The following is a 24,158-nucleotide window of genomic DNA, read 5'->3' on the forward strand; positions in this document are numbered from 1 at the left end:
AGACAGGCCATTGATCTGATCCAGAAGATGTCTTGGTCCTCTCTCTGTGTCAGTTTCCCTCCTGTTGAGATCACCTTGGAGGTCCCTACTCCTTGTTCGCTCATCGGCCTGTGATATTAGAACATACACGGAAAGGAGCGTGACCTTGGTGATCACCCTAATATTATCACCCACCTCCATCAAGTACCTCTATGACCTTTTCTTTACACCTTTGGGAGCTGCCTGCTTGAGGTCATCCAAACGCTCCCTTCACGGAAACACCCCTTTGGAACAGCCAGCTCCAGAGGTACGAGGAACAAGGCATAGAAGGCTGGGCTGTAATTTCCATCTGTCCTAGCCAGCATAACCAGTAGGGACAAAATGATGGGAATTACAGTTCAGGCACGTGGGGGGGGCAGAAACTGCCCATCTCTGTGCTAAATCGCAGGAGTCCATTGTTTCTGATCCCTCTTCCTTGACCTCTGTTTTTCTCCCTATCATCCCCCCCCCCAGGCTACTTCTTCTCCAAATTGTATGACTTGCCAACTTTTGATGGCGACTGGACTAAAGTTTTTTGAAAACCGTGGTATTAGAAAGGGAAATGACGCCCATTGAGTGGGGTTTCCTTGCATGGATTTCCATCCTTCCAAAGTACATGCCAATGCAGGCCCAACTTTCTGTGGTCTATCAAGACTGCCCTCAGGGGTGACAGAACAAAATTGAGTCTGTCTCCATTCAGTTCTGTGACACTTTTTTTTCTTTCTTACAGGTGTACCAGGCTTTTTTCTTGGACCTCCTCTCTTGGGACCTCCTTTTGCAGGGCTAACAAAGCTGTCTACGCGTCGGTCATCGTGACTGTCTTGCTGGCCGTCCTCTCAACGTTCCTCATGGGCTTCTCCTTCCAAAGACCTGCAGAAGCAGCTCCTGCTGGAACAGGGGATGCCTGGACCTCCGTGCAGCAGCTCCTGTGGCCGTATACCGGTCTGCAGCACCAAGGCCCACCGCCCGTGTGAAATTCACGAGTGGTGATTAGAACAGATTTCTGTGGACTATGAAGCTGGGGGACCAGTTGGGTGGGTGGTTTTTGAAGGGGTGGGTGCCAAGAAACAGAAAACTCCAGAGTTTAACTACAACACACTTCAAGGTCCTGTAAGTAGAATAATGCAACTTCTGAGACAGAATATCTTAATATTTTTGGTGACTTAGCTGTCACTAGTTCCTTTCTCACAGTGCCGGTCAAAAGATATTGGTATTCAAGTTTTCCTGGCAATGCAAAAATATATCTTCCGAATGACTACTTTTTAAAATGTCGTGTCTTTCCCCCCCCCCGATCCTGTTGGGTATCTTGGAAAATATATTTTAAGAAATCTTTTGGAGTGAATATAAATGGTTTAAAATGTATTTATTTATTTTTAAAATATATATATCTATATCTATCAGAAAGTGTGAGCCTGTCACAGACCTTCAACCTTTTCTTTTAGGGACAAGCCTGTCTTTAACTCAATAAAGTTCTGATGTGGCACCTGTCCTCTTAAGCGTATGTGAGCAGCTTGGTAGCGAGGAGCAGCTGGTACACCGTATCTATGAAGAGGCAGTGGGCACGGCTCACCCGCTGCAGGCCTTCTTCGCTGCTGGCGTCTCTGATCAGGTGGTAAAGCGTCGAATGAAACTCTGTGTTTTCTGCAATATTTCTGGAGAAGGCATCGCTGTCCTCGGTGATCTCGAGCCGCTGAGCTCTTTGGCCGTTGAACATATAGAGGGCCCAGTTTTCTTCCTGGACGGGTCCGTCTGTGAGGTGTTCACAGGCCTGCCGCAGGAGAGGGAAGAGCAGATACCAGCTCGGTTATGGGTAATCATATGCTGGGCATTGAACCCTGGTTTAGTTCCCTTAAATGAGAATCGGTGAAACCTATTCACTCTTAAATTCAGTTTTCCCAGGGTTGATTCAAGAAGCTAGAAGTCAGGTATTCAAAAATTATATATGCACAAGAGAGGTTCCCAATATTTTGGGACTGTTGAACACCTTACTTTTATATGCGACTGGATTTCAGCCGTAGGATGTGAAAGTCAGAGAGAAAGAGAATTGTTATATATATAACAATTCTCTTTCTCTCTTACTTGCACATCCTACAGCTGAAATCCAGTTGCACACACACACACATATATACACAATTCTCTCTCTCTCTCACTTTCACATCCTACGGATGAAACCCAGTTGTACGTCAGAACTAGCATAAACCTGTTGAATAAGGGGAACTTACAGAGCAGCTGACACACCAGATTCCCACCAATCCAGAGGAGCTACTTGAACTGTGATTTAGGATGAGATTTCAGCCAACGTATCTATACACCTCCCTTTTCTGGGGTTCATTGTTGGAAAGCTACACAGCGCACAGAGAAGCTAAACTGACAGAAAGGCACAGATAGGAATAATCCACCTTCACCTTAAAAACCACGTTGTCCTCTCCGCTTTCCGAATTCCACTTGCTCCAGCCGAAAGCGAAGGCAGAAGCGACGAGAGCCATTTGCTGATAAGAAGTAACTTCTGCTAGAAGAGCCTGTGTAAGCAAGAGGATTAAAAACAGGAAAGTGATGGGGGGAAAAAAACCATAATCCCAGTCTTTCTCTTAAATATGAAGAAGGGTCGTAAAGGAGTCCAGACTAAGGAAACCACTGCTGGTGCACCAGCTCAACGGAAGGCAAGCACCCTTAAAATATTTACATGTATCCCCAGTAGAATCCAACAGCCAGGTAGGTGAGACACACAGTTGCTCCAAATGGGAACTCTGCCCCATTGAATTCAACTGACGCTTGCCCTCAAGTCCATATGCACAGGGCTGTGGCTTTAGGGATGGCCATGAACATGCCTTGAGTTCCGACGGCCTCAGAGCAAGGGGCAGAAAAAGCAAATATCCTGGAAACCCTCAAGTGGTTACACCGTTTCTGAAAGGCTGGGATTAAAGAACATTGATTCTTAAGTTCCAGAGGGCTGTCTCCTATCCCCAGTCATCCTATCCATTATCCTGTTGCCAATAGTGCCCCAAATATATTCATTTATGTATTACATTTTAAAACGAAGGATGCAGAAGGGAAGAAGGCAAAAGGCTAAGCCGGCTAGGAAACGACAATAAACAGGATGAAAACTCCAGCAGCAGATAAAACCAAAGTTAAAATCAACATCTCCAGTAAGGAAACTTGTTTACAGAGGCAAGGTATGTGCCGTTTTGTTCTCTCCTCAGCTGTCTCAGTTTACTTCCGTGTAAAAGACACCTCTCAATTTTAATGTAATAATTTTAGAAAAAAGTAGTGTCTTATACACAGAAAAATATAGTACATAGTGTGGTCTCTGCCACCCCCTAGTGGCCATTCCTGGTAATGCATGTGAAAATATTATTTCTCTCTTTTTTTTTTCCTTTTACCATGCTAGTATTACCTTTTTACCTTTTTACCATGATAGTGTTTGCTAGTATCCATGGTTTTCAGTATCTGTGGGGGCCTGGAACCAATCCCAGCAGATATAGGGGTCCAACTGTATTACGCTGAATTCAGTAGTAGTCTGGGCATGAGATGACCCTAGTTTAGGGCCCATACAGAGATGTAATAATTTCCTTTCACCCTACGATCCCCACCACCACCGCTCCTCAGCCACGAAAATTTGCAACAGACTGCATTTTGGCAATTAAGGACTGGAAACAACTTACTTTTGCATTAATGGAGACATATTTTGAGGAGTATTCTGCTGGGAATATGTTCATTCCAGCCCGCTTCAGAGACATCATGAGGGCCAGTGGAGTTGTCCATTTCCCCTTATGCTCGGAAAGCAGATCAGTATCTTCCATTGTTGTGACTCCAGCTAACATACATTGGTTGGCCTGCCTCCGAGAGCAAGAAAACAGCAAATGACCTGCTGAGCCTCCAGCTCCTAATTTTCAATATTTACAATGACTGATACTGGGGAATCGAACTCCCAACCTCTGGCTCAGCAGCCAGAGACCTAAACCACTGAGATATCGAGACAGCTGGTAGTAAACAAATACCGTATTTTTCCTGGTATAAGACGCCCCCATGTATAAGACGCACCCCACTTTTCTTACCTAAAATTAAGAAATCTAAGTGGGGCTTAGCAAGTGGAGGGGGAAAGGGATCAAAGCCCTGCAAGATCACTTTGATCCCTGCTTTCCCCTCCACTTCTTTTTGTTCTCTTAGCTTCTGTGTATAAGACAACCCTCAATTTTTAGTCTAAAGATTTTAGACAAAAGTATAGTCTTATACATGAAAAAATACAGTACAAAAAAAAAAAGCCAAGATCGTTAAAATGGTATCAGCCCAATAAAACTGTACAGAGTAGGTACATACTGCAACCACACTTCTAAGTAAATACAGACCCCAATCTTAGTGTACCTTGATGTGAATCTGCACCTCGGCAAAGGTAGTGAAGATGATGAGAATGGCTTCATCAACTCCAAGGGGCCGAAGTTCCCAGGACTGGTAAGGCATGTTGAGGTGGGCATCCTGTAAGAGCGTTACAGTGAAGAAGCCATTCATTTTGAAAGTGATCTCCTTTTCTTTCATGTGGTAGACCACTTCCCCAATATCATCCGTTCTCCAGGATTTGCCTTTAAGGGAAGGAAACCAAAAAGCATCTCAACAGGGCATGAGAAGAGAATTCATACAAGTGTTAATGGAGAGAGAAGGGAAAGTCCTTGAATATTGTCTACTCCGGACAAGGGGAGGGGACCTCATTCTGTCTGAGAGTCAAATTAAACTTCACAGAGGTTCTCAGGTGCTTCATGAAAATGGTGGGCAGGGATAATGACAAAAAAAAAAGGGCAGCCTAAATTCCCAGGGTGTTTTTTCAGCTTAAACAAGCTAGGAAAAGATGGTGGTTGTAGGTTTTTTGGGCTGTTTGGCCATGTTCTGGAGGTTTTTTCTTCCTAATGTTTCTCCAGTCTCTGTGGCCCGCATCTTCAGAGGACAGGAGCTAGAACTCTGTCTGTGTTCTGGTGTAGTGTGTGGGATACTACCCCTCAACTATCCCACACAGTGCAACAGAACACAGAGTTCTAGCTCCTGTTCTCTGAAGATACCAGCCACAGAGACTGGCAAAAATTTAGGAAGAAAAACCTTTGGAACACAGCCAGATAGCCCAAAAAACCTACAACCAACATCAGATCCCAGCCATGAAAGCCTTTGAGAAAACTAGGAAAAGGTTTTTCCCTGTTGCTACTTCATTTTTAAAGGGGATGCCATGGGATGAGGTACATTTCTATCCTACAGCGATTGTAGAAGGACAGCCTCCTAGAAGGACAGGAAACTATTTTCAAAATAGTTCAAGCCCCTTCCCACCCACCTCAAAGTGGGTGACAGTAATATGAATACAGTAAAATTAAGTGAATCTTAGAACATTATAAGTGTCTGAGTGTCATAAAAATACAAAAATAAATATGTACAATGGCAACAAAGCAAATTAAGGAAACCTACATGTGTATCAGCGATGCCCTTGATTAGCAAACGTGTGTTTTCTCAACAATGGTAAAGCAAGCAGTGTGAGGAAGGAGACTTGGCTCAGAACTAGTCCGGCTCAAGAAGTTGACATTTTGGGAGAAGCAAGTGCTTTACCCCTTCCTACCAATTCCTTCCCACACATCTTAAGCCTTTATTTCTCCCTTCTGGCTTCACTTCTGCTCTCAAAACTGTCTGAGATTGGAACAGGGAACAGGTGAGTGGAGAGCACTGAGGTGGAAAACAGGAGCCACTCAAGCATGGCCTGAGGTGGGTTAGCAGCCAACATAACCTCTCCCCACAGCCAACCATTTTTCTAAACTCCAGTTTCTGAGATGTCCTCAGAGCCAGCCATTGTGGAGTGGGCTGCATGGGGAAATGGACAGTGTCCGTGCAATGGAGTCCTCACACAGACTGGCCTTTGGAACTGAGCTCTGGAGGGCCACGTCAAGCAGTGGCATCTGTTAAACGTGGCCGGGGAATTCTTGACAGCCTTCTCCTTAAAAGCAGCTGCTTCCCATTGTCAAATGGGAAGGCCAACCCCAGTGGGAAGGGTCTGGCCTTGGGCTGCCCCTCTGCGAGCTCCACCCCACAACTTTCACCTCTCACGGCATTAGCCTTGTTCGGCGGACAAACACAGAAACCAAGCGACTTGTTCCAAGATGGCGCACCTGCGGCATCCCATCTCGCAAGCAGAGGCTCTTCAAAGTAGATCACGTTGTCAAGCAGCCGGACGGTGATCCCAACGGTCACAGCGGATGGATCTTCGTTTTCTTCGCAGACAGCGACGTAAGGCCAGACCTCTAACCCTGTATCCAGCATCTTTCAACAGCAAGGAGAAAAAGGGAACACAATTTGAACTTAATTTAAGGGTTCAACTCTGGGGATGGCTTTGCTTTCATCTAGGATGTCAATGAATTTTGTCTTTCCTAGTTTCAAAATATGATTTACTGTAGCGTATGATTTTCTTTAAAAAAATTTAGAGTGCTGTAGTTCCCATAACGCTTGATGGAAGCCCTATTTCTCCAGTTCGTTTCCCGAACTTATTTCTTTGCCTCTTCCTCTCCTAACTACATGCTTAACTGGCTTGTTGTTAGCTGGTACTATAGCTGGTACAGATGTAGCTATACTACACCTACTGAAATCTGATAGCTCAGAAATAGACAGAGATCTATAACAACAATGGGACGTGGTGGCGCTGCGGGTTAAACCACAGAAGCCTCCGTGCTGCAAGGTCAGAAGACCAGATGTCGTAAGATCGAATCCATGTGACGGAGGGAGCTCCCGTCGCTTGTCCCAGCTCCTGCCAACTTAGCAGTTTGAAAGCATGTAAAAATGCAAGTAGATAAATAGGTACCACCACGGTGGGAAGGTAATGGCATTTCATGTCTAGTCATGCTGGCCACATGAGCACGGAAACGGTCTATGGACAAATGCTGGCTCTACGGCTTGGAGACAGGGATGAGCACTGTGCCCTAGAGCCGGACACGACTGGATTAAATGTCAAGGGGAACCTTTACCTTTAACAACAATGATATAACTTAAGCACCTAACCCTGCAGAAATAACAGCTGCCTGGGAACATCTTACAACCTGGACCTCCTGAGCTCTACATAACTCTCTTCCTTCATGTTATACACTTTTTGTCAACCCAGCCTGCTTTCCCTTCCCTTGTGATGAGCAGCAGGATGACAATTACTTCCACCATGGTCCACCCTTTGACTTGCTTGGCTTGAGGCGGGAGTTTCAGCGCATCAAAATGGTAGACGCCACCCACAGGCATAAACTGGTGCAGATCCACCACAAACTCCTCAAGAGGCTCCAGTTCTGTGACCTCTGGGATGTGCAATGATGAAACCTGAGCTGGAAAACAACAACGACCCATGGCTTGGTGTTAACACTGGTTCTAATGCATTACAGGCAGCTCTCTTGTTTGTTCCTCCCACTTCTAAACAGGCAGCCTGAGGCTGTGCCTCATGTTGGTTACTGGTCCTTTCTACCTATTTAAAAAGGTCAGGTTACCCATTTCTGGGCACCCTGCTTTAAGGAGGAGGTGTATAAACTGGAGCAAGTTCAGAGGAGGGTAACAAGGAGGATCAGGGGACGGAAACAGCCCCTAGTGCAAACATGTGCCTCAGTAATTGCGTTGGTGCAGTTAAGAGAAGCACTGGAAACCCTTGACAGAAAGCAGAAAGAAGCCTCCAAGAGGAATCATGGAATCATAGAATTGGAAAGGACCTACAAGGCCATTGAGTCCAACCCTCACCACCCCCACCCTGCCCATTGCAGGAATCCAAATCAAAGCAGATCTAACAGAGGGTTGTCCAGTTTTCTCTTGAATGCCTCCAGGGCTGGGGCACTCACCACCTCCTGAGATCATCGGTTCCATTGTCATACTGCTCTAACAGTTGAGAAGTTTTTCCTTGTATTCAGCCTCAATCTGTCTTCTTGTAGCTTGAGCTCAAGGAAAGGATCTGCTGGGTGCAAGGCTGAGGCCAGCCTTGGAAGATGGGGTAGGAATTTCATTATAACCCCCGCACCTCCCCCATGGAAGGAGACCGACCATGCCAAGCAGTTTTAAGTGACGGTTGTCATTCAGCGCTCAAAACGTTGACCTAAGTACCTCGGGAAACCGTCTGAATAATGGAAGAGATCCTCGTGTCAGAGCCGCTGGCATTTTCAGTCTCTTGGATAACGCTCTTCATGTCTTCGTTGGAGAGGACGTGACTCAAACTCTAGAAACGGGAGGAGAGCGAGGTGAGGAAAGAGGGGCCCTTTTACAAACGCGGGCCAGCTCTTCGCTTTTTATCTATTTCAGATTTTTATATACCACTTAGAAGGACTTCAAAGTCCTCTCAAGCTGGCTCACAAATAAATAGTGTCAAGACAGATAAAAGTAATAACCTGGTATCCGCAATTCAACCATACCATCAAAACTAACTAAACTAAAGAATGTATTCTCGAAGGTTTTCACAGCCGGGATCTGATGGTTGTTGTGGATTTTTAGGGCTCTTTAGCCGTGTTCTGAAGGTTGTTGTTCCTGATGGTTCACCAATCTCTATAGGAAGATGCCGGCCACAAAGACTGGCGAAACGTCAGAAAGAACAACTTTCAGAACACAGCCAAAGAGCCCAAAAAGCCCACAACAACCATAAACTAAAGAACATTGGAAATGTCAAAAAGCAGCAAGAATTTAAAAATGTTCCATGTTGAAGTCTCAGCTAGAATCATTTTTTTAAATTATTTATTGATTCCAGTAATTTATATCCTTTTCAGGATCCCAATCCTTTGAAGGTGGCTTACAAATAATAGAGACACTTGTTGATAAAAATAACAGCAAACAAGATTCAAAACAATAGATCATCACAATCTTTTCTGCTTGACAGATGGTGAAAGAGGACCCGACTTCTGTGGATGCTGAAGGGGGGGTGCACTAAATTAATCAGGTAAAAAGCAGACATCAACAGCAGAGTCTTTAAAACCTGATTAATTTTAAGGATCCTCAAGCACAATGGTTAAACTGCAGTACTGCGGTTAAGACTCTGTGCATGACCTGAGTTTAATACCGATGCGCTCAGGTTGCCAGTTCAAGGTTGACACAGCCTTCTATCCTTCTGAGATTGGTAGACTGAGTTCACTGGAGGGACAATGTGTAGCCAGTATAATCAAACTGTAAACCACCCAGAATGTGCTTGAAGCACTATGGGGCAGTATATAAGCAGCACACTTTGCTTTTTCCTTTCAAAACCTTGCAAGTGGGAGTTATCCATTGCAAAGGCTCTACTTCTGGTGTTTACTGACCTATGTAGATTTGCTGCTGTGAAAAGCTGACCTTAACAGCCAGACAGATTTGCAATCATTGTCAAATCAGACTGGAGTCTAGAAGTAACACCTACATTCATTACAGTTTTGCTCAATGGAGCAAAATGACACCAATTATCTAATATTGTCAAAGTGATATCTCAGGAGTAAATATTGCTAGCCACTAGTATAACTTCTGCAGGCAGAAAACCTGTATACACACCCCTTACCTGCAAAACAAGAGGCATCCAGACACCTTCAACAAGATTTTGACCTGTTTCAGATACCACTTCTTCAGTAGAAGATTAAAAAAACGATCTCTAGAATATAGTCTTATTAAAGGTTCCTCAGCAACCCCTCCACCCATCTCACTCTCCTGAATAACTATAAAAGGCACAATGGCCAATGTCTCACCAGACTTACCATCTCTGCTGTAAACAGAAAGCTACTGGTGTTCAGTTTCCCACAAAGAATATAGCTAGAAAAATGCTTTTAGAAGTTTGCATTTGAAGCAAAACCAGCCTATGACTTCAAGTGGAGAATTAAGGTGGGATAATCTGCAAATGGAATGAATGGTGGTGGCAAAGTAACAATAGTACCATCATTATCCAGAGGAAGCTGGAAGATGGTTTCCCACCCCTGTTTGGTCAGGCTTATTATTAATTTTATGTCATATATGCTATAGATGTTATTGCAGCAATTGCATCTGAAAGCCTAGTTCAAGGATGTTTACAGATGGTTACCATACTGGTAGCTAAAATATCTCATCCAATCAGAGTTCAGAGCATCTGCTGGATCCCAGCTAGAATTATAGGATATTCTTTCAGACTGCTGAAAAAAAATCATTCAGATTCCGACACAAGATCAGGCCTTCACTATTCTGTAATTCTATGAGCATTAGAGAAACTATAATTCTGAATACCTGTTCCTAGGGGAGAGGTAAAAGTAGAAGAATCTGACTTACTTCATCCCATGCTTTTGGCCTTCCTATAAGCATTTGGCTGGCAATAGTGGAAAACAGGATGCTGAATCACACAGGCAACAAAGGTGCCACAGAGGTCTACTTGTGTTCTTATCGCTCGGGCAAGAGTACTCTGTACCTCTTGATTTAGGGAACCTCTTATTTGCTATGCTATATTAATGCTACTCTCTCCTCCACTAACCCCGACCTTACCCTTGTTCTATCTGCAGTTGCATCCGACTGGCTTTCCGCTCTGCTGGGAGATGTTCGATCCGTTTTTCCTTTTCCTTCCACACTACTCACGGAAACCAGTGGTTTGGGGGCTGGCATTTCCAGCTTGGGTGGCTCTTTGGGGAACATTGGGCAAGGAGACAAGTGATCATAATGGGTGTGCAAGATGCGCACGGCAATGTCGCAAATGGCCAGCGGTTTGGGGAGTTCAAATCCATTGCACGGTTCCTTCTCTTCATCATAAAAGCACTGGCTTCGGAATCTGGTTGTGGGAAACAAAGTGGGTGGGTGGGAGGAGAGATGTTTTAAGAACTGCAATACTGGTATATCTGCTGCTGTATTTAAACATTCTAATAGTCTGTCCCAAAAATCGCCCAGAGGGAAATCGCCCCAGAGGGAGATCACAGCTGCGATACAAGGAGATCGGCAAACAGGATCTGAAGGCCTTAGGAATGGACCTCAATAGATGGGAAACCTTGACGTCTGAGTGTTCAGCCTGGAGGCAGGTGGTGCAGCATGGCCTCTCCCAATTTGAAGAGACCCTTGTCCAGCAGGCCGAGGCCAAGAGGCAGTCCTGAAAGCAGCAAAATCAGGGAGCTGGACGGGGGATAGATTCTATTTGTCTTCAGTGTGGAAGGGATTGTCACTCTCGAATTGGCCTTCTCAGCCACACTAGACGTTGTTCCAAGATGTCCATTCAGAGCATGTTACCATAGTCTCTTGAGACTGAAGGATGCCTAATCTAAAGTCTGCCCCATTCCAAAGTGCTTTACTAAAGTAAAGAGATATGGAAATTAGAAAGAGAAGCAGGGATGAGTTGACAGTGGTCTGCTACCAACAGTATGAATTCCACAGGTCTCTCTGCTCCTAATTCCTTCTCCATTGCAAGATCTGTATAGTCAAGTTCACAGCCAACCTCCTTTTTTTCTCCCAACTAAGGCATCCCAGTAAGGTGCCCATTTGCCTTGCAGCATGGTGGTTTTGGGTGACCCAGATCCATCCCCATCTTACCGTTTTACCAAGTAATGTCTTCCATATGCGCGGCATATCAGAGGCATACCTTTAAATGCTATGCTCCATTGATAAGAAACAAAGAAATGCACAAAGCTTTCTGCAGTACTGTACTTTAATTTTTCTTTTAATGGGGCAGGACTGAAACTCTGGATTGTAAACTGCCCAGAATACGTAGTGGCTTTGACACTCAATGGGTGGGGTAAATGTTTTTAGATAAAACCAACCAACCAACCCAAATCAGCACAGAGATTTGCTCACACAGTCATCTATGCGGCTCATTTCATTTTAAAACTGTCCCTTTAGAATGTTGTAGAAACTTGAACAAAACAGATCTTCTCTGATTATGGAAGCTAAGCAGGGTCAGGCCTGGTTTGTACTTGGGCGAGAGACCACCAGGGAATACCTGAGAATTTCTAAGTAGGGCTAGGGAAGAATCCAACCGGAAACCCGGCAGAGCCCTTGCTATCAGCCCAGAGTTGGGCTAGACAGAACCACGCTCTGATGCACTATACAGCAGCATCCTCTATTCCAGCATTCAGGAAAAAGCTGGATCATGAAATGATGCTTGAAGCATCGGTTAAACTTTCCCCACATTCATGCCCTCCAGCTGTTGAATATCAACTACTGTGTTTCCCCAAAAATAAGACAGGGTCTTATATTAATTTTTACTCCAAAAAACATTATTTTCAGGGGATGTTCTATTCATGTACAACGATCTACATTTATTCAAATACAGTCATGTCATCTTCTAGTTGCTGCACAAGGGTGGAGGGCGGGGTTTCACTTAACTGTTGGGGTAGGGCTTATATGATGAGCATCCTGAAAAATCTTACTAGGGCTCATTTTCAGGTTTGGTCTTATTTTCGGGGAAACAGGGTACCAGTATCCCCAGCCAGCCCATCTGATGATGCTGGGAGTTGCAATCCAATATGAAGACATCCATTTCGGACAGTCAGGTATAAAGAATTTAATGTCAAAGGAGAAGGTTCTCCAACAGAATACAAGGCTAATTCTAACATTACCATCATTTTGTGAATGACGGCGTCCCATCCATTCATTTTCACCAATGCTCTCTTATGGGAACATGAGACCAAATCAAGTTCCAGCGGCTCATGCGCCCTAAGAATAATCTTGCATCGCCCCCGGCTGTACCTTGGATTCTTCTTGAGGTTTGCCCAAACACACAGGGTAATGTTCTTCTTTTTAATGACAACCTCCATGTTTCCACTTTCAGATTCTGCGTAACTGCTGGCTTGCTACGAAAAGCATTAAAACAGAGAGGTTAAAGTCTGGGGCTGAATGAAAGTAGCACAAATTCGCCACAACTTTTGAAAACTGAGGGCGAACATACAGCAGGATTGAATATTGCTGGTTGCTATGTGAATGGCCAATGCCTTTCTCTGCCTTCCACGAAGATTCATCACACTCGCACGGCTAATGATTTCTCTCATCCTATCTATGGGATATTCCCAGAGTTGCTTTGTTTTTGTTGTTTAGTCCTTAAGTCATGTCCGACTCTTCATGACCCCATGAATCAGAGCACGCCAGGCCCTCCTGTCTTCCACTGCCTCCCGGAGTTTGGTCAAATTCATGTTGGTCGCTTCAATGACACTGTCCAACCATCTCATCCTCTGTCGTCCCCTTCTCCTCTTGCTTTCACACTTTGCCAACATCAGGGTCTTTTCCAAGGAGTCTCCTCTTCTCATGAGATGGCCAAAGTATTGGAGCCTCAGCTTCAGGATCTGACCTTCCAGTGAGCACTCAGGGTTGATTTCCTTCAGAACAGATAGTTTTGTTCTCCTTGCAGTCCAGGGGACTCTCAAGAATCTCCTCCAGCACCACAATTCAAAAGCATCAATTCTTTGGCAGTCAGCCTAGTTTATGGTCCAGCTCTCACTTCCATACGTCATGACAGGAAAAACCAGAGCTTTGACTATGCAGACTTTTGTCAGCAAGGTGATGTCTCTGCTTTTTAAGATGCTGTCGAGGTTTGTCATCACTTTCCTCCCAAGAAGCAGAGTTGTCGTGGGACACCATGATGGTCGTGGGACACCATGATGTCGTGGGACACCAATTTGTCGTGGGACACCATGATGGGGTTTACTTAACAGGGGAGGCATTCCCTTTGCATAAATCAGGGAGCAGTTCTGTAGCCCACTGATTCAGATTTGTTTAATGTAGCCACATGACATTACTGCAAAATCGAATCAATGCCTCCCTCTTCCCATCTGTTTCTGGATTATTTTGCGTCTCTCTCTCCTCCCTCCCCCACCTCTCTGTGTGTTTGACATCTTTGTTGTCTTCGTTTGTTTCTATCCCTATGGGGGCATGCCAATTAGAATTCCCCTGACATGAGCTGTGATGTCAGTGACAGGAGGGTTCTCTCCAGAATGGAGTAAAGGAGAAAGGCAAGACTCCCTCCCACCGTCTTGGCATTAACTGAAAAGCCAGTCTATTTCACAGGAGAGTGACGGGACATTACAAATGGGAGCCTTCCCAACACGGCTACTTCATGCCCTCTGCTTCATGTATATTGTCTGCAGATATTCCTTGGGGCATTTGTTTCCTGCAACTCTTCCTCTGTTTCATTCTCTTCAAATTCCGAAGGGATTCCCCTCTTCCCCGTTGACTTGTGCATATCCCTTCCAAGGGGTAGAGACAGGTTGATAGGAAGGGGAGTTGGAGGAGGAAAAGAGAGTAGTGTCAGTGTGACAACTTGGATTACATTTAAGGAAACATTAAAAGAGGCATGGATGCTTGGAGTAAGTCATTTTGGATATTTGGAGGAAAGTAATCACAGTTCCAATCCAAGCAACACACCTTGTTTAGATGAGCCCATGTAGTCTTTCGCATAACTACCAGGCCTGATTAGCTGACATCCAACTAAAACCAGGTCTTAATCTAACTTGAAGACTTGAAACAATTCCAGGATCTGCTTACCTTCAGCAGTTCCTCCGTTGCTTCTTTGTATTTCTGGTGAAGAAGGGACTGCAGCTGGATAATGGTGTCTTGGTACTGACTGACTTCACTTGGAGTTAGTTCATGGAAAGGTGTGTCCAATATGCACAATTCCAACTTCTCAATTAACTAGAAGAGATTACTTTCTATTAGTTGATAAGATGAACATAAGAAATTCAGGATGTTAGATTTTAGGGAAGTGTAGCCAACTTGTGGCCCACCAAGAGCATTTTGGAAGACACTCTCCTCTCCCAGTTTCTGCCAAGCACTGAGAAACAGGGAAAGGCTAATTTCTTTTGTGATAGGTTCTTTCTTGTTGGGCCAAACTTCCTAGCACAACAATGCTCCCAGAAGCCTGCCAGGGTATAAACCTGATCTCAGCAACCAGGGCCGCCCAAGAGGTGTTTTGTTCTTGTTTTGTTGCAATCCGTTTCCCTACTCCCAATTGTAAGGTTTGCTTAACCTTTCTTAACTTTCAGCTTCAACAGAAGTTGCAGTTTCACACACGTCTGGATCTCCACTTGATTGTTTCTTCTGCGTTTTTAGTCCGTCACATTTGGCCTCTCCATTGCCTGCAGTTGCGATACTAACGCCACTTCCACAGAATCAAAGAAACATGTGATAGAACTCACCTGCCATTCATGTCTTCTCTCCCTAACAAACCTTCCTTGGCTACACAGTACGTTGCTTTTCACAGGTCCCCTGCACTGACCGTTTTGTATTCTGCCATTTGACAAACCACAGGGAGGGAAATGCATGAATACTGCAGAAAATACCAACTGAGACTTACTTCCAGCACCCTGTTGCCAGTTTCAATAACATTGTAGATATCGTTATTTTTATCCTCTCGCCACAAGCTTATGAAGGTATTGATTTCTTGGGCCACTGTTGGATCTGGACTCCCATCACAGCCAGTGTAATGTTTCCACTAGGAAGAAAGAAGATATATACCCACTGCAGTATGAACAGAGAAAGAGAAGGTGAATGATAGGAAAGAACAGGGTTTATGTTTCCCTGCCCTCACATGAGGACTCACTTCCAGAGTGAATAAGTTTATTTTTCGGGGCTGTACAACTAGAATCTACTGGCCCAGTCCTTCGCAACCTGGGGTCTCCAGATGTTCTCGGATGGCAACTCCCAGAAATCCTGGCCAGCCCAACTAGGGGTGAAGGCTTCTGAGAGTTTTAATCCAAGAACATCTGGGGATCCCAGGTTGGGAATGACTGCACTAGCTAGTAGAGATCAGAAGGACCAACGCTTGGAAATGCCAGGGCTTTCTTGACTACAACTATCAGAAATCCTCCAGCATGCCCAGCTGTAAGTCCAAAAAGGTGACTTTTTAGCATTGTCATCCATTGAACTAGCTCTACCCAGCTCTGCTCACTTCCATCAGTGATGCAGAAGCCGCATGAGATACCCAGCCTTCAAAAATATTTTTTTTCTTAACCCAAAGTTAAGTCACTGGTGGTCTATTAACAGAGGGCCATATAACTCCAAAACTTACCTTTGCAAGGGCTCTTGATTTCATCTTCAATTGGCTCGCTGTGAAAAAGTTTTCTTCTAACACCTGAAGTTCAGCAAGTTCAATCCCTCTGCGTTCTTCATCCTGTGTGGAACATAACCAGGCAGTTCATTTCCTTTCATTATAATCTGCACTATGAATGACAAATGATTATACAGTATTTTTTGGCCAGCATCCTGTTGAACCATGAGCCCAGTATTAAGATCACTGTCAGCGGTGAGTTGCTGCTAGTTGAGATGTCAGTGTAAGCATTTGCTGCTGTACACCAAGTCCAGTGACTAGGGCATGACAACAAATGAAGACACCAACTTCCTAATTATGGCCAGGTCACTGCTGAGATGTATACTGACAGACTGGCAGATGCAAGTAATAGGATTCTAGCCACTGCGTATTTATTTGTCATATTTATACTCATTCTACCACTGAAAAGACTCTCAAAGCACTTTTCATATAAAGAAAATCAAGAGTCTAAAATGACAGGACACAAAACAGAGGGATAACATTTAACAACTCAAGTGTTATTTATAAGACAATCCAGTATCCGATTAACCAAAAACGTTCCTATTGCCTTCGTGTACAATATTTCATATTTCAACATTACCTTCTGAGGTAATTGGTTCCATCATCGCACTGCTCTAAGAGTTAAGAAGTTTTTCCTGATATTCAGCTAAAATCTAGTTTCCCTGGAACTTGTCCTCTAATTTCACCACCTTATTTGAATGAGGCCAAAGGCATCAGGGAGGGATTTCAATAATTTAAATGGGGACCAGAACATCTTTGCAATATTTAGGAGCTTATTGATGGAGGCGACAGTGATTTTTTTTTTTTTTTTTAATTATTGTTCTCAGTAGTTATGATGGCAGCAGAAGGTTTTCCGCTATGCCTTCGCCCCTGCTCTTACCAGGTGTCTCTGTGAGGACCAGCATCTGGCATTTAGAACAAGCAGAACAGTATTTTAGCTTGCTTTCCAACCAGAAAAGACATTTCCTTGGCAAAATAAACTGTTCTTCCGTTGTTGTTGTTTTTAAGCTGAATGTGGTACAACAGCATTTTCTTTTCCAGTGGAATCAAACCCATGGAAAATTAACTTGGAAATGATGCTGACTTTGCTGGCTGGGGGATTTTGAGAGCTCCAACCGCAGGAATAACTTTTCCAAGCGTTGAAATTGTGGTACATCGCTTTCAACCTATGGCACAATTGCTCCTATTTCTGGTTATCAGAAAAAGACTGCGTAGCTTTCTGCTGCTTTTCTAACCACTCTTGTTACAAAGCAAGAGCCATAGAAATCACTAGGTCTTACTTTGGAGTAAATTTGCTTCAGATTGCAGTGTCGTTTTAATTGTACAATTCATTTTGTTAACAATGTCTCTGTTGGAGGAACTAGAGGCAGTTGAACACACAATAACCTTGATGTTCCTCTCAGTTACTTTTTGCTAGATTGTGTACTCGGTATGATTTCCAGTCATGCAAAAGAACTTTCACTGAGGATTTATCCAGCTTACTGTCTGGTGGTAGCAGCTGGCAATTTCGATCAACATTAAATGTCAACTGAACATGAAAAGCTAAGAAAATGTAGAAGCTGTTGTTCCCATAATGAACTGACAAGGGATTATTCTGAGTGTAATAGGAAATCATGATTTTGGGCTTAGAAGAATCAACCTGGACAGGCCTTGAGTTCACAGATCACCTATTCCTCTCCCATTTTCTTTCATGGCTGCATGGAGAATATCTGAAGCTTCTATTTCTACTTTCAAACAAGCCGCCATCGCCTCTGCACTCAATTAACTATAGTTTGATTTAACAAGCTATTACAGTGGGGTCTGGACTTAAGAACGGCTTGAGTTAAGAACATTTTGACTTAAGAACCACTCTCATAGGAAAATATTGACTTGACTTACATACTTAGATTTGAGTTAAGAACTGAAAAAAACCACGTGGGAGGCAGGGAAAGTGCAAAATTTGAACTTTCAATTAACTGTTGGCCAGTGAAAAGGGTGCCTGTCTGCTTCCTCACTCCTCCCATTGTTTAGAGAGTGGATTGGGAGGCAGTCTTCGGACTGCCTGGTACTGAACTGCCTGGACTGTATTTTCCCTGCCTTCCCTGAACCTTTCTTGACCTAAGAAAAAAAGAAACAAAATATCCCCCTCTAGTGGTCAAAGGTGGAATAGCAGCTTCCCATTAGTTTCTATGGACGGAAAAGAGCAGATACGGATCAAATGGTTTTCAATGCATTCCTATGGGAAATGCAGATTTGACCTGAGAACTTTTTGATTTGAGAACCGCCTTCCAATACGGATTAAGTTCTCAAGTCAAGACCCCACTGTATTTGAAACCATGATTTGATCCTGGCTTGTTCTAGAACTAAGAAAATTTACTTTTTGGACTACAGTGCCCATAATCCTCAAATCAGCATGGGTCATGCTGACAGGGGAATTCTGGGAGCTGTAGTCCAAAAATGTAACCTTTCCAAACTTTGGTTTGTTCTAATCCACTACAGCTTCTTGAGTTCTGATATGTGAAGCAACTGGTTTGTTTGAACAGGGTAAAGAAATGTTCTGGTCTCCTTTTCACAGTCCTACAAAAGGGAGAAGAGAAGACGCAAGCTGAGGATTGTGAAGCCTCAAATACTTTGCAGGAAGCTATGATTTCCCATTTCATCTTAACTGGGTTACTGACACTGAAACATGGCCCATGTACGTAGCTCTCAAAAAATGTTCAGCAAATGGTGTGTTAACTAACTTTGGCCTCCAAACGTTCTCTCTTCTCTCTTTCAAGCTGTTCCCTTTCAAGCCTTGCAGCTTCTTCTAGTTCAGCACGTAGTCGGGCTTGCTCTGAAAAAAAATGAGAGAATGCAAACAATGGAATGAAAATAAATAATAGGATTTCTACCAATTATTTGCTATCATGATTTTGTAGCTAGCAAACCAAAATCAAGGTATTTGGGAAAGAAACATAACTTATATGGGTATTTGTGTATTTAGAATATATTTGAGAAATTTGTCCAAAAAGGGAGTTTTTTAGAATTTGGTTACTGTAATCCTTTTAATTAGCAGAGTATAAGGCAGAAAAAACACACAGAAATGTGAAGAGCTCAACCTGGTCTCACGACACCTTCCCTGGTTTGCACACAAACTACCACTTCATATGGTAAAAATCACTCTAGAACCATTTAAATTAGGGGGAAAGGTTTATCTTTACTTACAATAACCATCTGTAGTTACAGTCAGAAGGAAAAAGGGGGAAATAGAGTCTCCAGCATGCAGGAGACCATGCACACTTGCTGCTTGAAAGATGGTCAGAGGAAGAAGAAGGGCTATCAGCCAAACAATGGAAGCCAAGAAATAAACGGAAGAGTAGGGCAGGGGCTTGTCTTAAATACCAGAGGTGGAAAAACAACTTGACCAATCAAGTTAAAGAACAAAGGGCAATTCCATTAGGCTGTAAAGCACCCTCCCACTGATACCCAGTGTTAGTGCATGCAAGATTGCTATTATCTCAGAAGAGCACTGGTTCCCAAAGCTGGTTTACCATAGTTACTGCTGGATTTCAAATCTCTGAAGCCATGGCCAATAATCAGGGATTCTGGGAATGACCAACAAACACATCTGGGGAACTGTGTTTGGGAACTACTGTTCCAGATGCACAAATGCCAATATTGATCATGCTCTCGCTCTCTCCCCAGTCTGTTGGTCCAGACCCAGTCTAGACTACAGTCAGGAATACAAATCAAAGGAGATCTGCCAGGTGATTATCTAAGTTTCTCTTGAATGCCTCCAGTGTTGGGAGCATTCACCACCTCTCAAGGTAATTGGTTCCATTGCCGTACTGCTCGAACAGTTAGAAACATTAAAAACTGAACGGTGAAAGCCATTTCAGACTTTGAAAGCTCAGCTAAAAATGGCTTTCAGTGACTCAGTTGTGATTGTTAAAAGCCTGCTTAAAGAAGTGGGTCTTCAATGGTTAATGGAAGGATTAAAAGGGGCGGGGCAACCTAAGCTACCTCCCATTGGACAGCATTCCATAAGTTGGGAGCTGCCACAGAGAAGGCCCTCTCAGTTATAAGTATTCTGTCAGTTCTGCTCTCTCCCTCTCTTCCACGAGTGTAACCACCATCCCACGTTTCTCTTTTCCAGTGAAAATGTTGCAGGAGAGCTGGTCATAAAACATCTGAGTCATAAATCACTTTACAATAATCCTATTGCGTATATTTTGCCTACTGAAGATGGTGCAAAACTGCACTTTACCTTCTTCAAACAGTCTTCTTTCCTCCTCCTCTTTTAGGAGCCGCAATCTTTCAGCCTTGCTGATTTTCTTTTTACCCCCAGCCGACTGAAAACAAGGAATGAATTAAAAAGAAAGAAATGAGACACATGGCCTAGAATCTAAAGATTGCACAAGTTGTCGAATTGGTTGTGTGATTCCTATTTTGAACAATGGTGCACTGCGCTGGAGGATACGCTTTGTGGACAGCACTTCTGTCTTTCCAGGTTTGCAGCTACCATAGGTATATTGTAAGGCTGAGTTATGCCTTTGCAGCTATCCAACAGGATTTCAACCATTAAGCGTTATTTTTTTTTAAATCCACAACACGACAGAGATTCAACTAATTTTTTCTCATTTATTCCAAACCGACATTGGAATAAAACCATGTGCCATATCTTTCAGTATACAATACATGTAAGGGAATACCCACACATTTTAAACACAGTAACATTACTTATCACTTTGATTCTACTTCCTTCATTGATTTGAAACCATCAAATAAGCCCCGAAACTGGATGGTTCTATGTTTTCCCATGGTTTCCCCTCTAAAAACAGGAGATAATATACTAGCAGTTTTAGAGTCCTCTGTGAGGAATTATACTCTGCTCTTAAAATGAAGTGTCTCACTTTCTCTCCCCTTGTGCCATAGAGGCATTTTTTCTGGCATGGTGTATTCCACTGTTCTAAATTAATGTGGGTTTCTCCTCCAAGCTAAGGCTTTCAGCCATGATAGTATGGTAGGAGGGAATGGCCAAAGCGGCTGTATTGTCCCATCCCTGCTCCAACACTGTAATCATCAACATCATTTCAGAACTGTAGAGCTGGAAGGGACCCTATGGATCATTGAGTCAAGGAGGCACACTGGGGAACTGAACTCCCAACTTCTGGCTCTGCAGCCAAAATCAATGAGTCGTCGTTCTTATGACAAGGAATACTCTGTTTCTGGGCTGTTTTGCTTCCGGCGGGAGCTCAGCTCACAGGTCTAAATTTTTCTCCGTCCAAGCAATAGCCGACATATGCTCTGTGGTCCGATTTGGATCCGGACAAGTGAACCTTCATATATTTTGTTCTTGCCAGTAACATTTCAAACATGTCCTCCCCCACTAATCCTGATTCAAGAAGACTGTTTGCCTTTTTCGCTAAGGGTCTTCCACAAATGTTGCTGTACTTGCGTTTCTCTGTGGGAAATCCCCACCACACACAAAAAAAAACCTCATAGGAAATCTGGCAGCAATTTTCAGAAGCTTCATGGTCATTTTTTTCTGGAACGAGTGCAAAGCTGCACAGGATTGTTACAATTCCTGTGAAGGATGGCCTCTTTCCTATGCAGGATTCATCCAGAAAAGGTACAAGAAATGTCAAGCTGCACAGGAGTATTACAATTCTTGTGCAGTATGGTATTTTTAATCAGCACAGGATTCTCCAGAAAGGGCATCATGTTGTACATGATTTGGTCATTTCTTGTGCAGAACAAGGCAAGAAAAGCTGGAAATCTCAGAAAGACAGGAAATCTCACTACTGCAAGAGAAAGGGACTGAACTTTTTGGAGGTGAAATTTGCTCGTTGAGTCTGCTGATATAAATTTCACCCATGACCATAACATTTGGCCACACAATTCTCAAACTGAGATATATTATTCTCTATTATCTACATCAATGGGGGGGGGGGGAATCAATGGGACATTTCCTTATAGAAATGTCCAATTGATGCAGATATTAGAGAATAATACTATATATCTCTGTTTGAAAACTTCACTTACAGAAATATCAGGTATACACTGAAACAGCAATATTAACATCAATATTTAATATTTGTACTATAATATACATTTTATGGTGAGGATACAGCTGATCCACTGGCCACTTAGTTGATCTAGTTATCTGTCTTTCTGTTTCTGTATCTATCTATCTACCTACCTACCTTTTTCTTTTTTGGACCCTAAATGTTGAAAGGAGAAAGAAGAGAAAGTGTCAAAAAAAAGTACAATAGTTATACTGTGATTAAATTTTCAAGATGGAATGCAAATCTCAAAAATGCCAGCCCCCTATGACTTTTCAAGCTTTGAAGAAACAATACATTTTTCAAACATTATTTTACAATTTCAACTAGTCCTAAAAAACTTCAGAACTGAGAAATCCTTCATAACGGTTTGATTGCTTGACACATCCAAAACACTGATTTGTTCCACTCTTGGACATTTGCAGTGGCAGCACATGAGCGCATGCAAATGCTAGACACGGAGTCCCACATATGCGGAAAGCAGCATCGTTTGATCAGAGGCTTCTCTGGGGAAATGTTTATAATTTCTGCACCTTTATCCCTGCCCAGTACCCCTAGGACATGAAGCTGGTGTATGTAGGCAAATGTAGCAGATTTAGTGAGAGAAACTGGAGAGTCTCGGGTTCAAATTCTCACTGGACAATTTGGGGCCAGTAAACACATGTGGTCAAGGTCTATCCTACCTCACAGGCTTGTTGTGAGGATAATATGGATGAGAGTACGAGACCTTCGATTCTGAGCATTCTTGGAGGAAAAGCAGGATGAAATTATGATGCTAGTCCAGACCTGGGCAAAGTGTGGCCCGAGGGCCACATACGGCCCTCGAGCCGCTCCTGTCCAGCCCGCCGGACATCAAAACCATTTATAGCTTTTTGTCTAAAGTTGATCAGTTGCTTATCTTTAACATACCGCAAAAAACCTCTTTAGTACTTGTGAAGATTAACAAGTTTAAAATAAAAACAATCATAACATCACTGTTTCATTTTAGTTTTAAGTAAAGTTGGTTCGGCCCCCGAACAGAGTTCAGATTTAATAGAAATTAATTGTCTACCCCTATGGCTAGTCCATAAAATACAGTTTGAATTTATAAACTTGGAGAGTGGGAGTGGATACGTCACTTGATCTGCCCAACTCCACTGAACATTTTGCAGCAAAATTTAATTGACTTAAAAAAACCTCAAATAAGTATATTTATCTTCACAGAATTTAAAACCTTAAAAGAAAAACTTATTTCACTGAAAGGTAAACGACACCGAATTTAAAACCCACAGTTTTGCAGGCAATAAAATGCAAGCATGCAAACTGTCTTGGGAACATAGCTTGCTAAATAAATAAATAAATAAATAAATAAATAAATAAATAAATAAATAAATAAATAAATAAATAAATAAATAAATAAATATGGAAGCAGGCAATAAAATGACGCAACCTAGCAAGAATTGCAAATGCAAATTTATGCAAATTTATAGGGGGGAGGGGAGACAGGATAGATCAGAGGCGTCTCACCATCTCGCCGCCTCCAGATAAGAGATGGACCAAAAGTTGTTTACAGCTCCCGCCCCTCGGTTTCCCCGGCAACGAGCCCCGCCCACTCGCTTCTCCCTCCGCCCCCTCGGGGTGGGTTTAAAGTCCTCCATAAAGAGGAAAGGAACAAAACTGCACATATACACTTCCGGTTCCGAAATAAACTCCTGAGAGGCCTTTGAAAGTCACCGTGAAAAGATAAAAATTTCTTTGACCTTTCTAAAAGGTCAATCGATGAACTTCTCCCGCTCCAAAAAAAAAAAAATTTCCGGACAGGCCTAACAAGGCGGGGACACGTGGAACTGAAGTTTGTGTAAATCACGTGTCTGTTGCTCTGCAGGGGGTGGTCAAATGTAATCCGGAAGTAACGCTTAGACTTTAGCCGTAGACTTCGCCCCTAGAATCAATCTAGATCATTGTTCCACGCATGCGCAGCAGCCCCCTCCCTTGCGCGAGCCTGTTACAAGTTGGGGCACAGTTCTTTTGTCTCCCACATACATTTCCGAGTTGTTTTCGACGACTTGGCTTTTTCCCTTTAGAGACGTAGAAACTGAAAACTACTTTGCAGGAGAGACAGTGGTGAAAGCCGAGACTTTCCTATGGCATTGATTTTGCAGCAGTGG

General features: G+C 43.3%; 2 protein-coding genes across 5 annotated transcripts in view; one reads left to right on the forward strand and one right to left on the reverse strand.

Annotated features, from left to right (window-relative positions):
• The window catches only part of IRAG2 (inositol 1,4,5-triphosphate receptor associated 2), a 61,414-nt gene extending 59,908 nt beyond the window's left edge, over positions 1-1,506 (forward strand). For both annotated transcript variants that reach the window (XM_020801068.3, XM_020801067.3), the window contains one exon: positions 749-1,506. In XM_020801068.3, coding sequence (XP_020656727.3) covers positions 749-992 — 244 coding nt within the window. In that variant the 3' untranslated portion in view covers positions 993-1,506. The remainder of the gene's footprint in view (positions 1-748) is intronic.
• Positions 1,365-23,790, reverse strand: DNAI7 (dynein axonemal intermediate chain 7). Of its 3 annotated transcripts, XM_072999686.2 has the most exons (16): positions 23,518-23,786; positions 22,153-22,170; positions 20,214-20,298; positions 18,709-18,800; positions 15,950-16,051; positions 15,236-15,373; positions 14,428-14,574; positions 12,640-12,743; positions 10,456-10,735; positions 8,104-8,215; positions 7,180-7,343; positions 6,153-6,303; positions 4,381-4,595; positions 3,681-3,851; positions 2,424-2,537; positions 1,365-1,786 (listed from the first exon to the last, which is right to left on the reverse strand). In XM_072999686.2, the coding sequence occupies exons 1-16, from the start codon at positions 23,518-23,520 to the stop codon at positions 1,511-1,513; spliced, it is 2,172 nt and encodes a 723-aa protein (XP_072855787.2). In that variant the 5' UTR covers positions 23,521-23,786; the 3' UTR covers positions 1,365-1,510. The 3 variants fall into 3 exon arrangements, with proteins under 3 accessions (XP_072855787.2, XP_020656728.3, XP_072855788.2); XM_020801069.3 differs by lacking the exon at positions 3,681-3,851 and having other exon boundaries at positions 23,518-23,790; XM_072999687.2 differs by lacking the exon at positions 22,153-22,170 and having other exon boundaries at positions 23,518-23,765.
• Between the last annotated feature and the right edge of the window lie 368 nt (positions 23,791-24,158).

Source organism: Pogona vitticeps, chromosome 5 (assembly GCF_051106095.1).
Source record: "Pogona vitticeps strain Pit_001003342236 chromosome 5, PviZW2.1, whole genome shotgun sequence".
In the NCBI taxonomy this organism is placed as follows: Eukaryota; Metazoa; Chordata; class Lepidosauria; order Squamata; family Agamidae; genus Pogona; species Pogona vitticeps.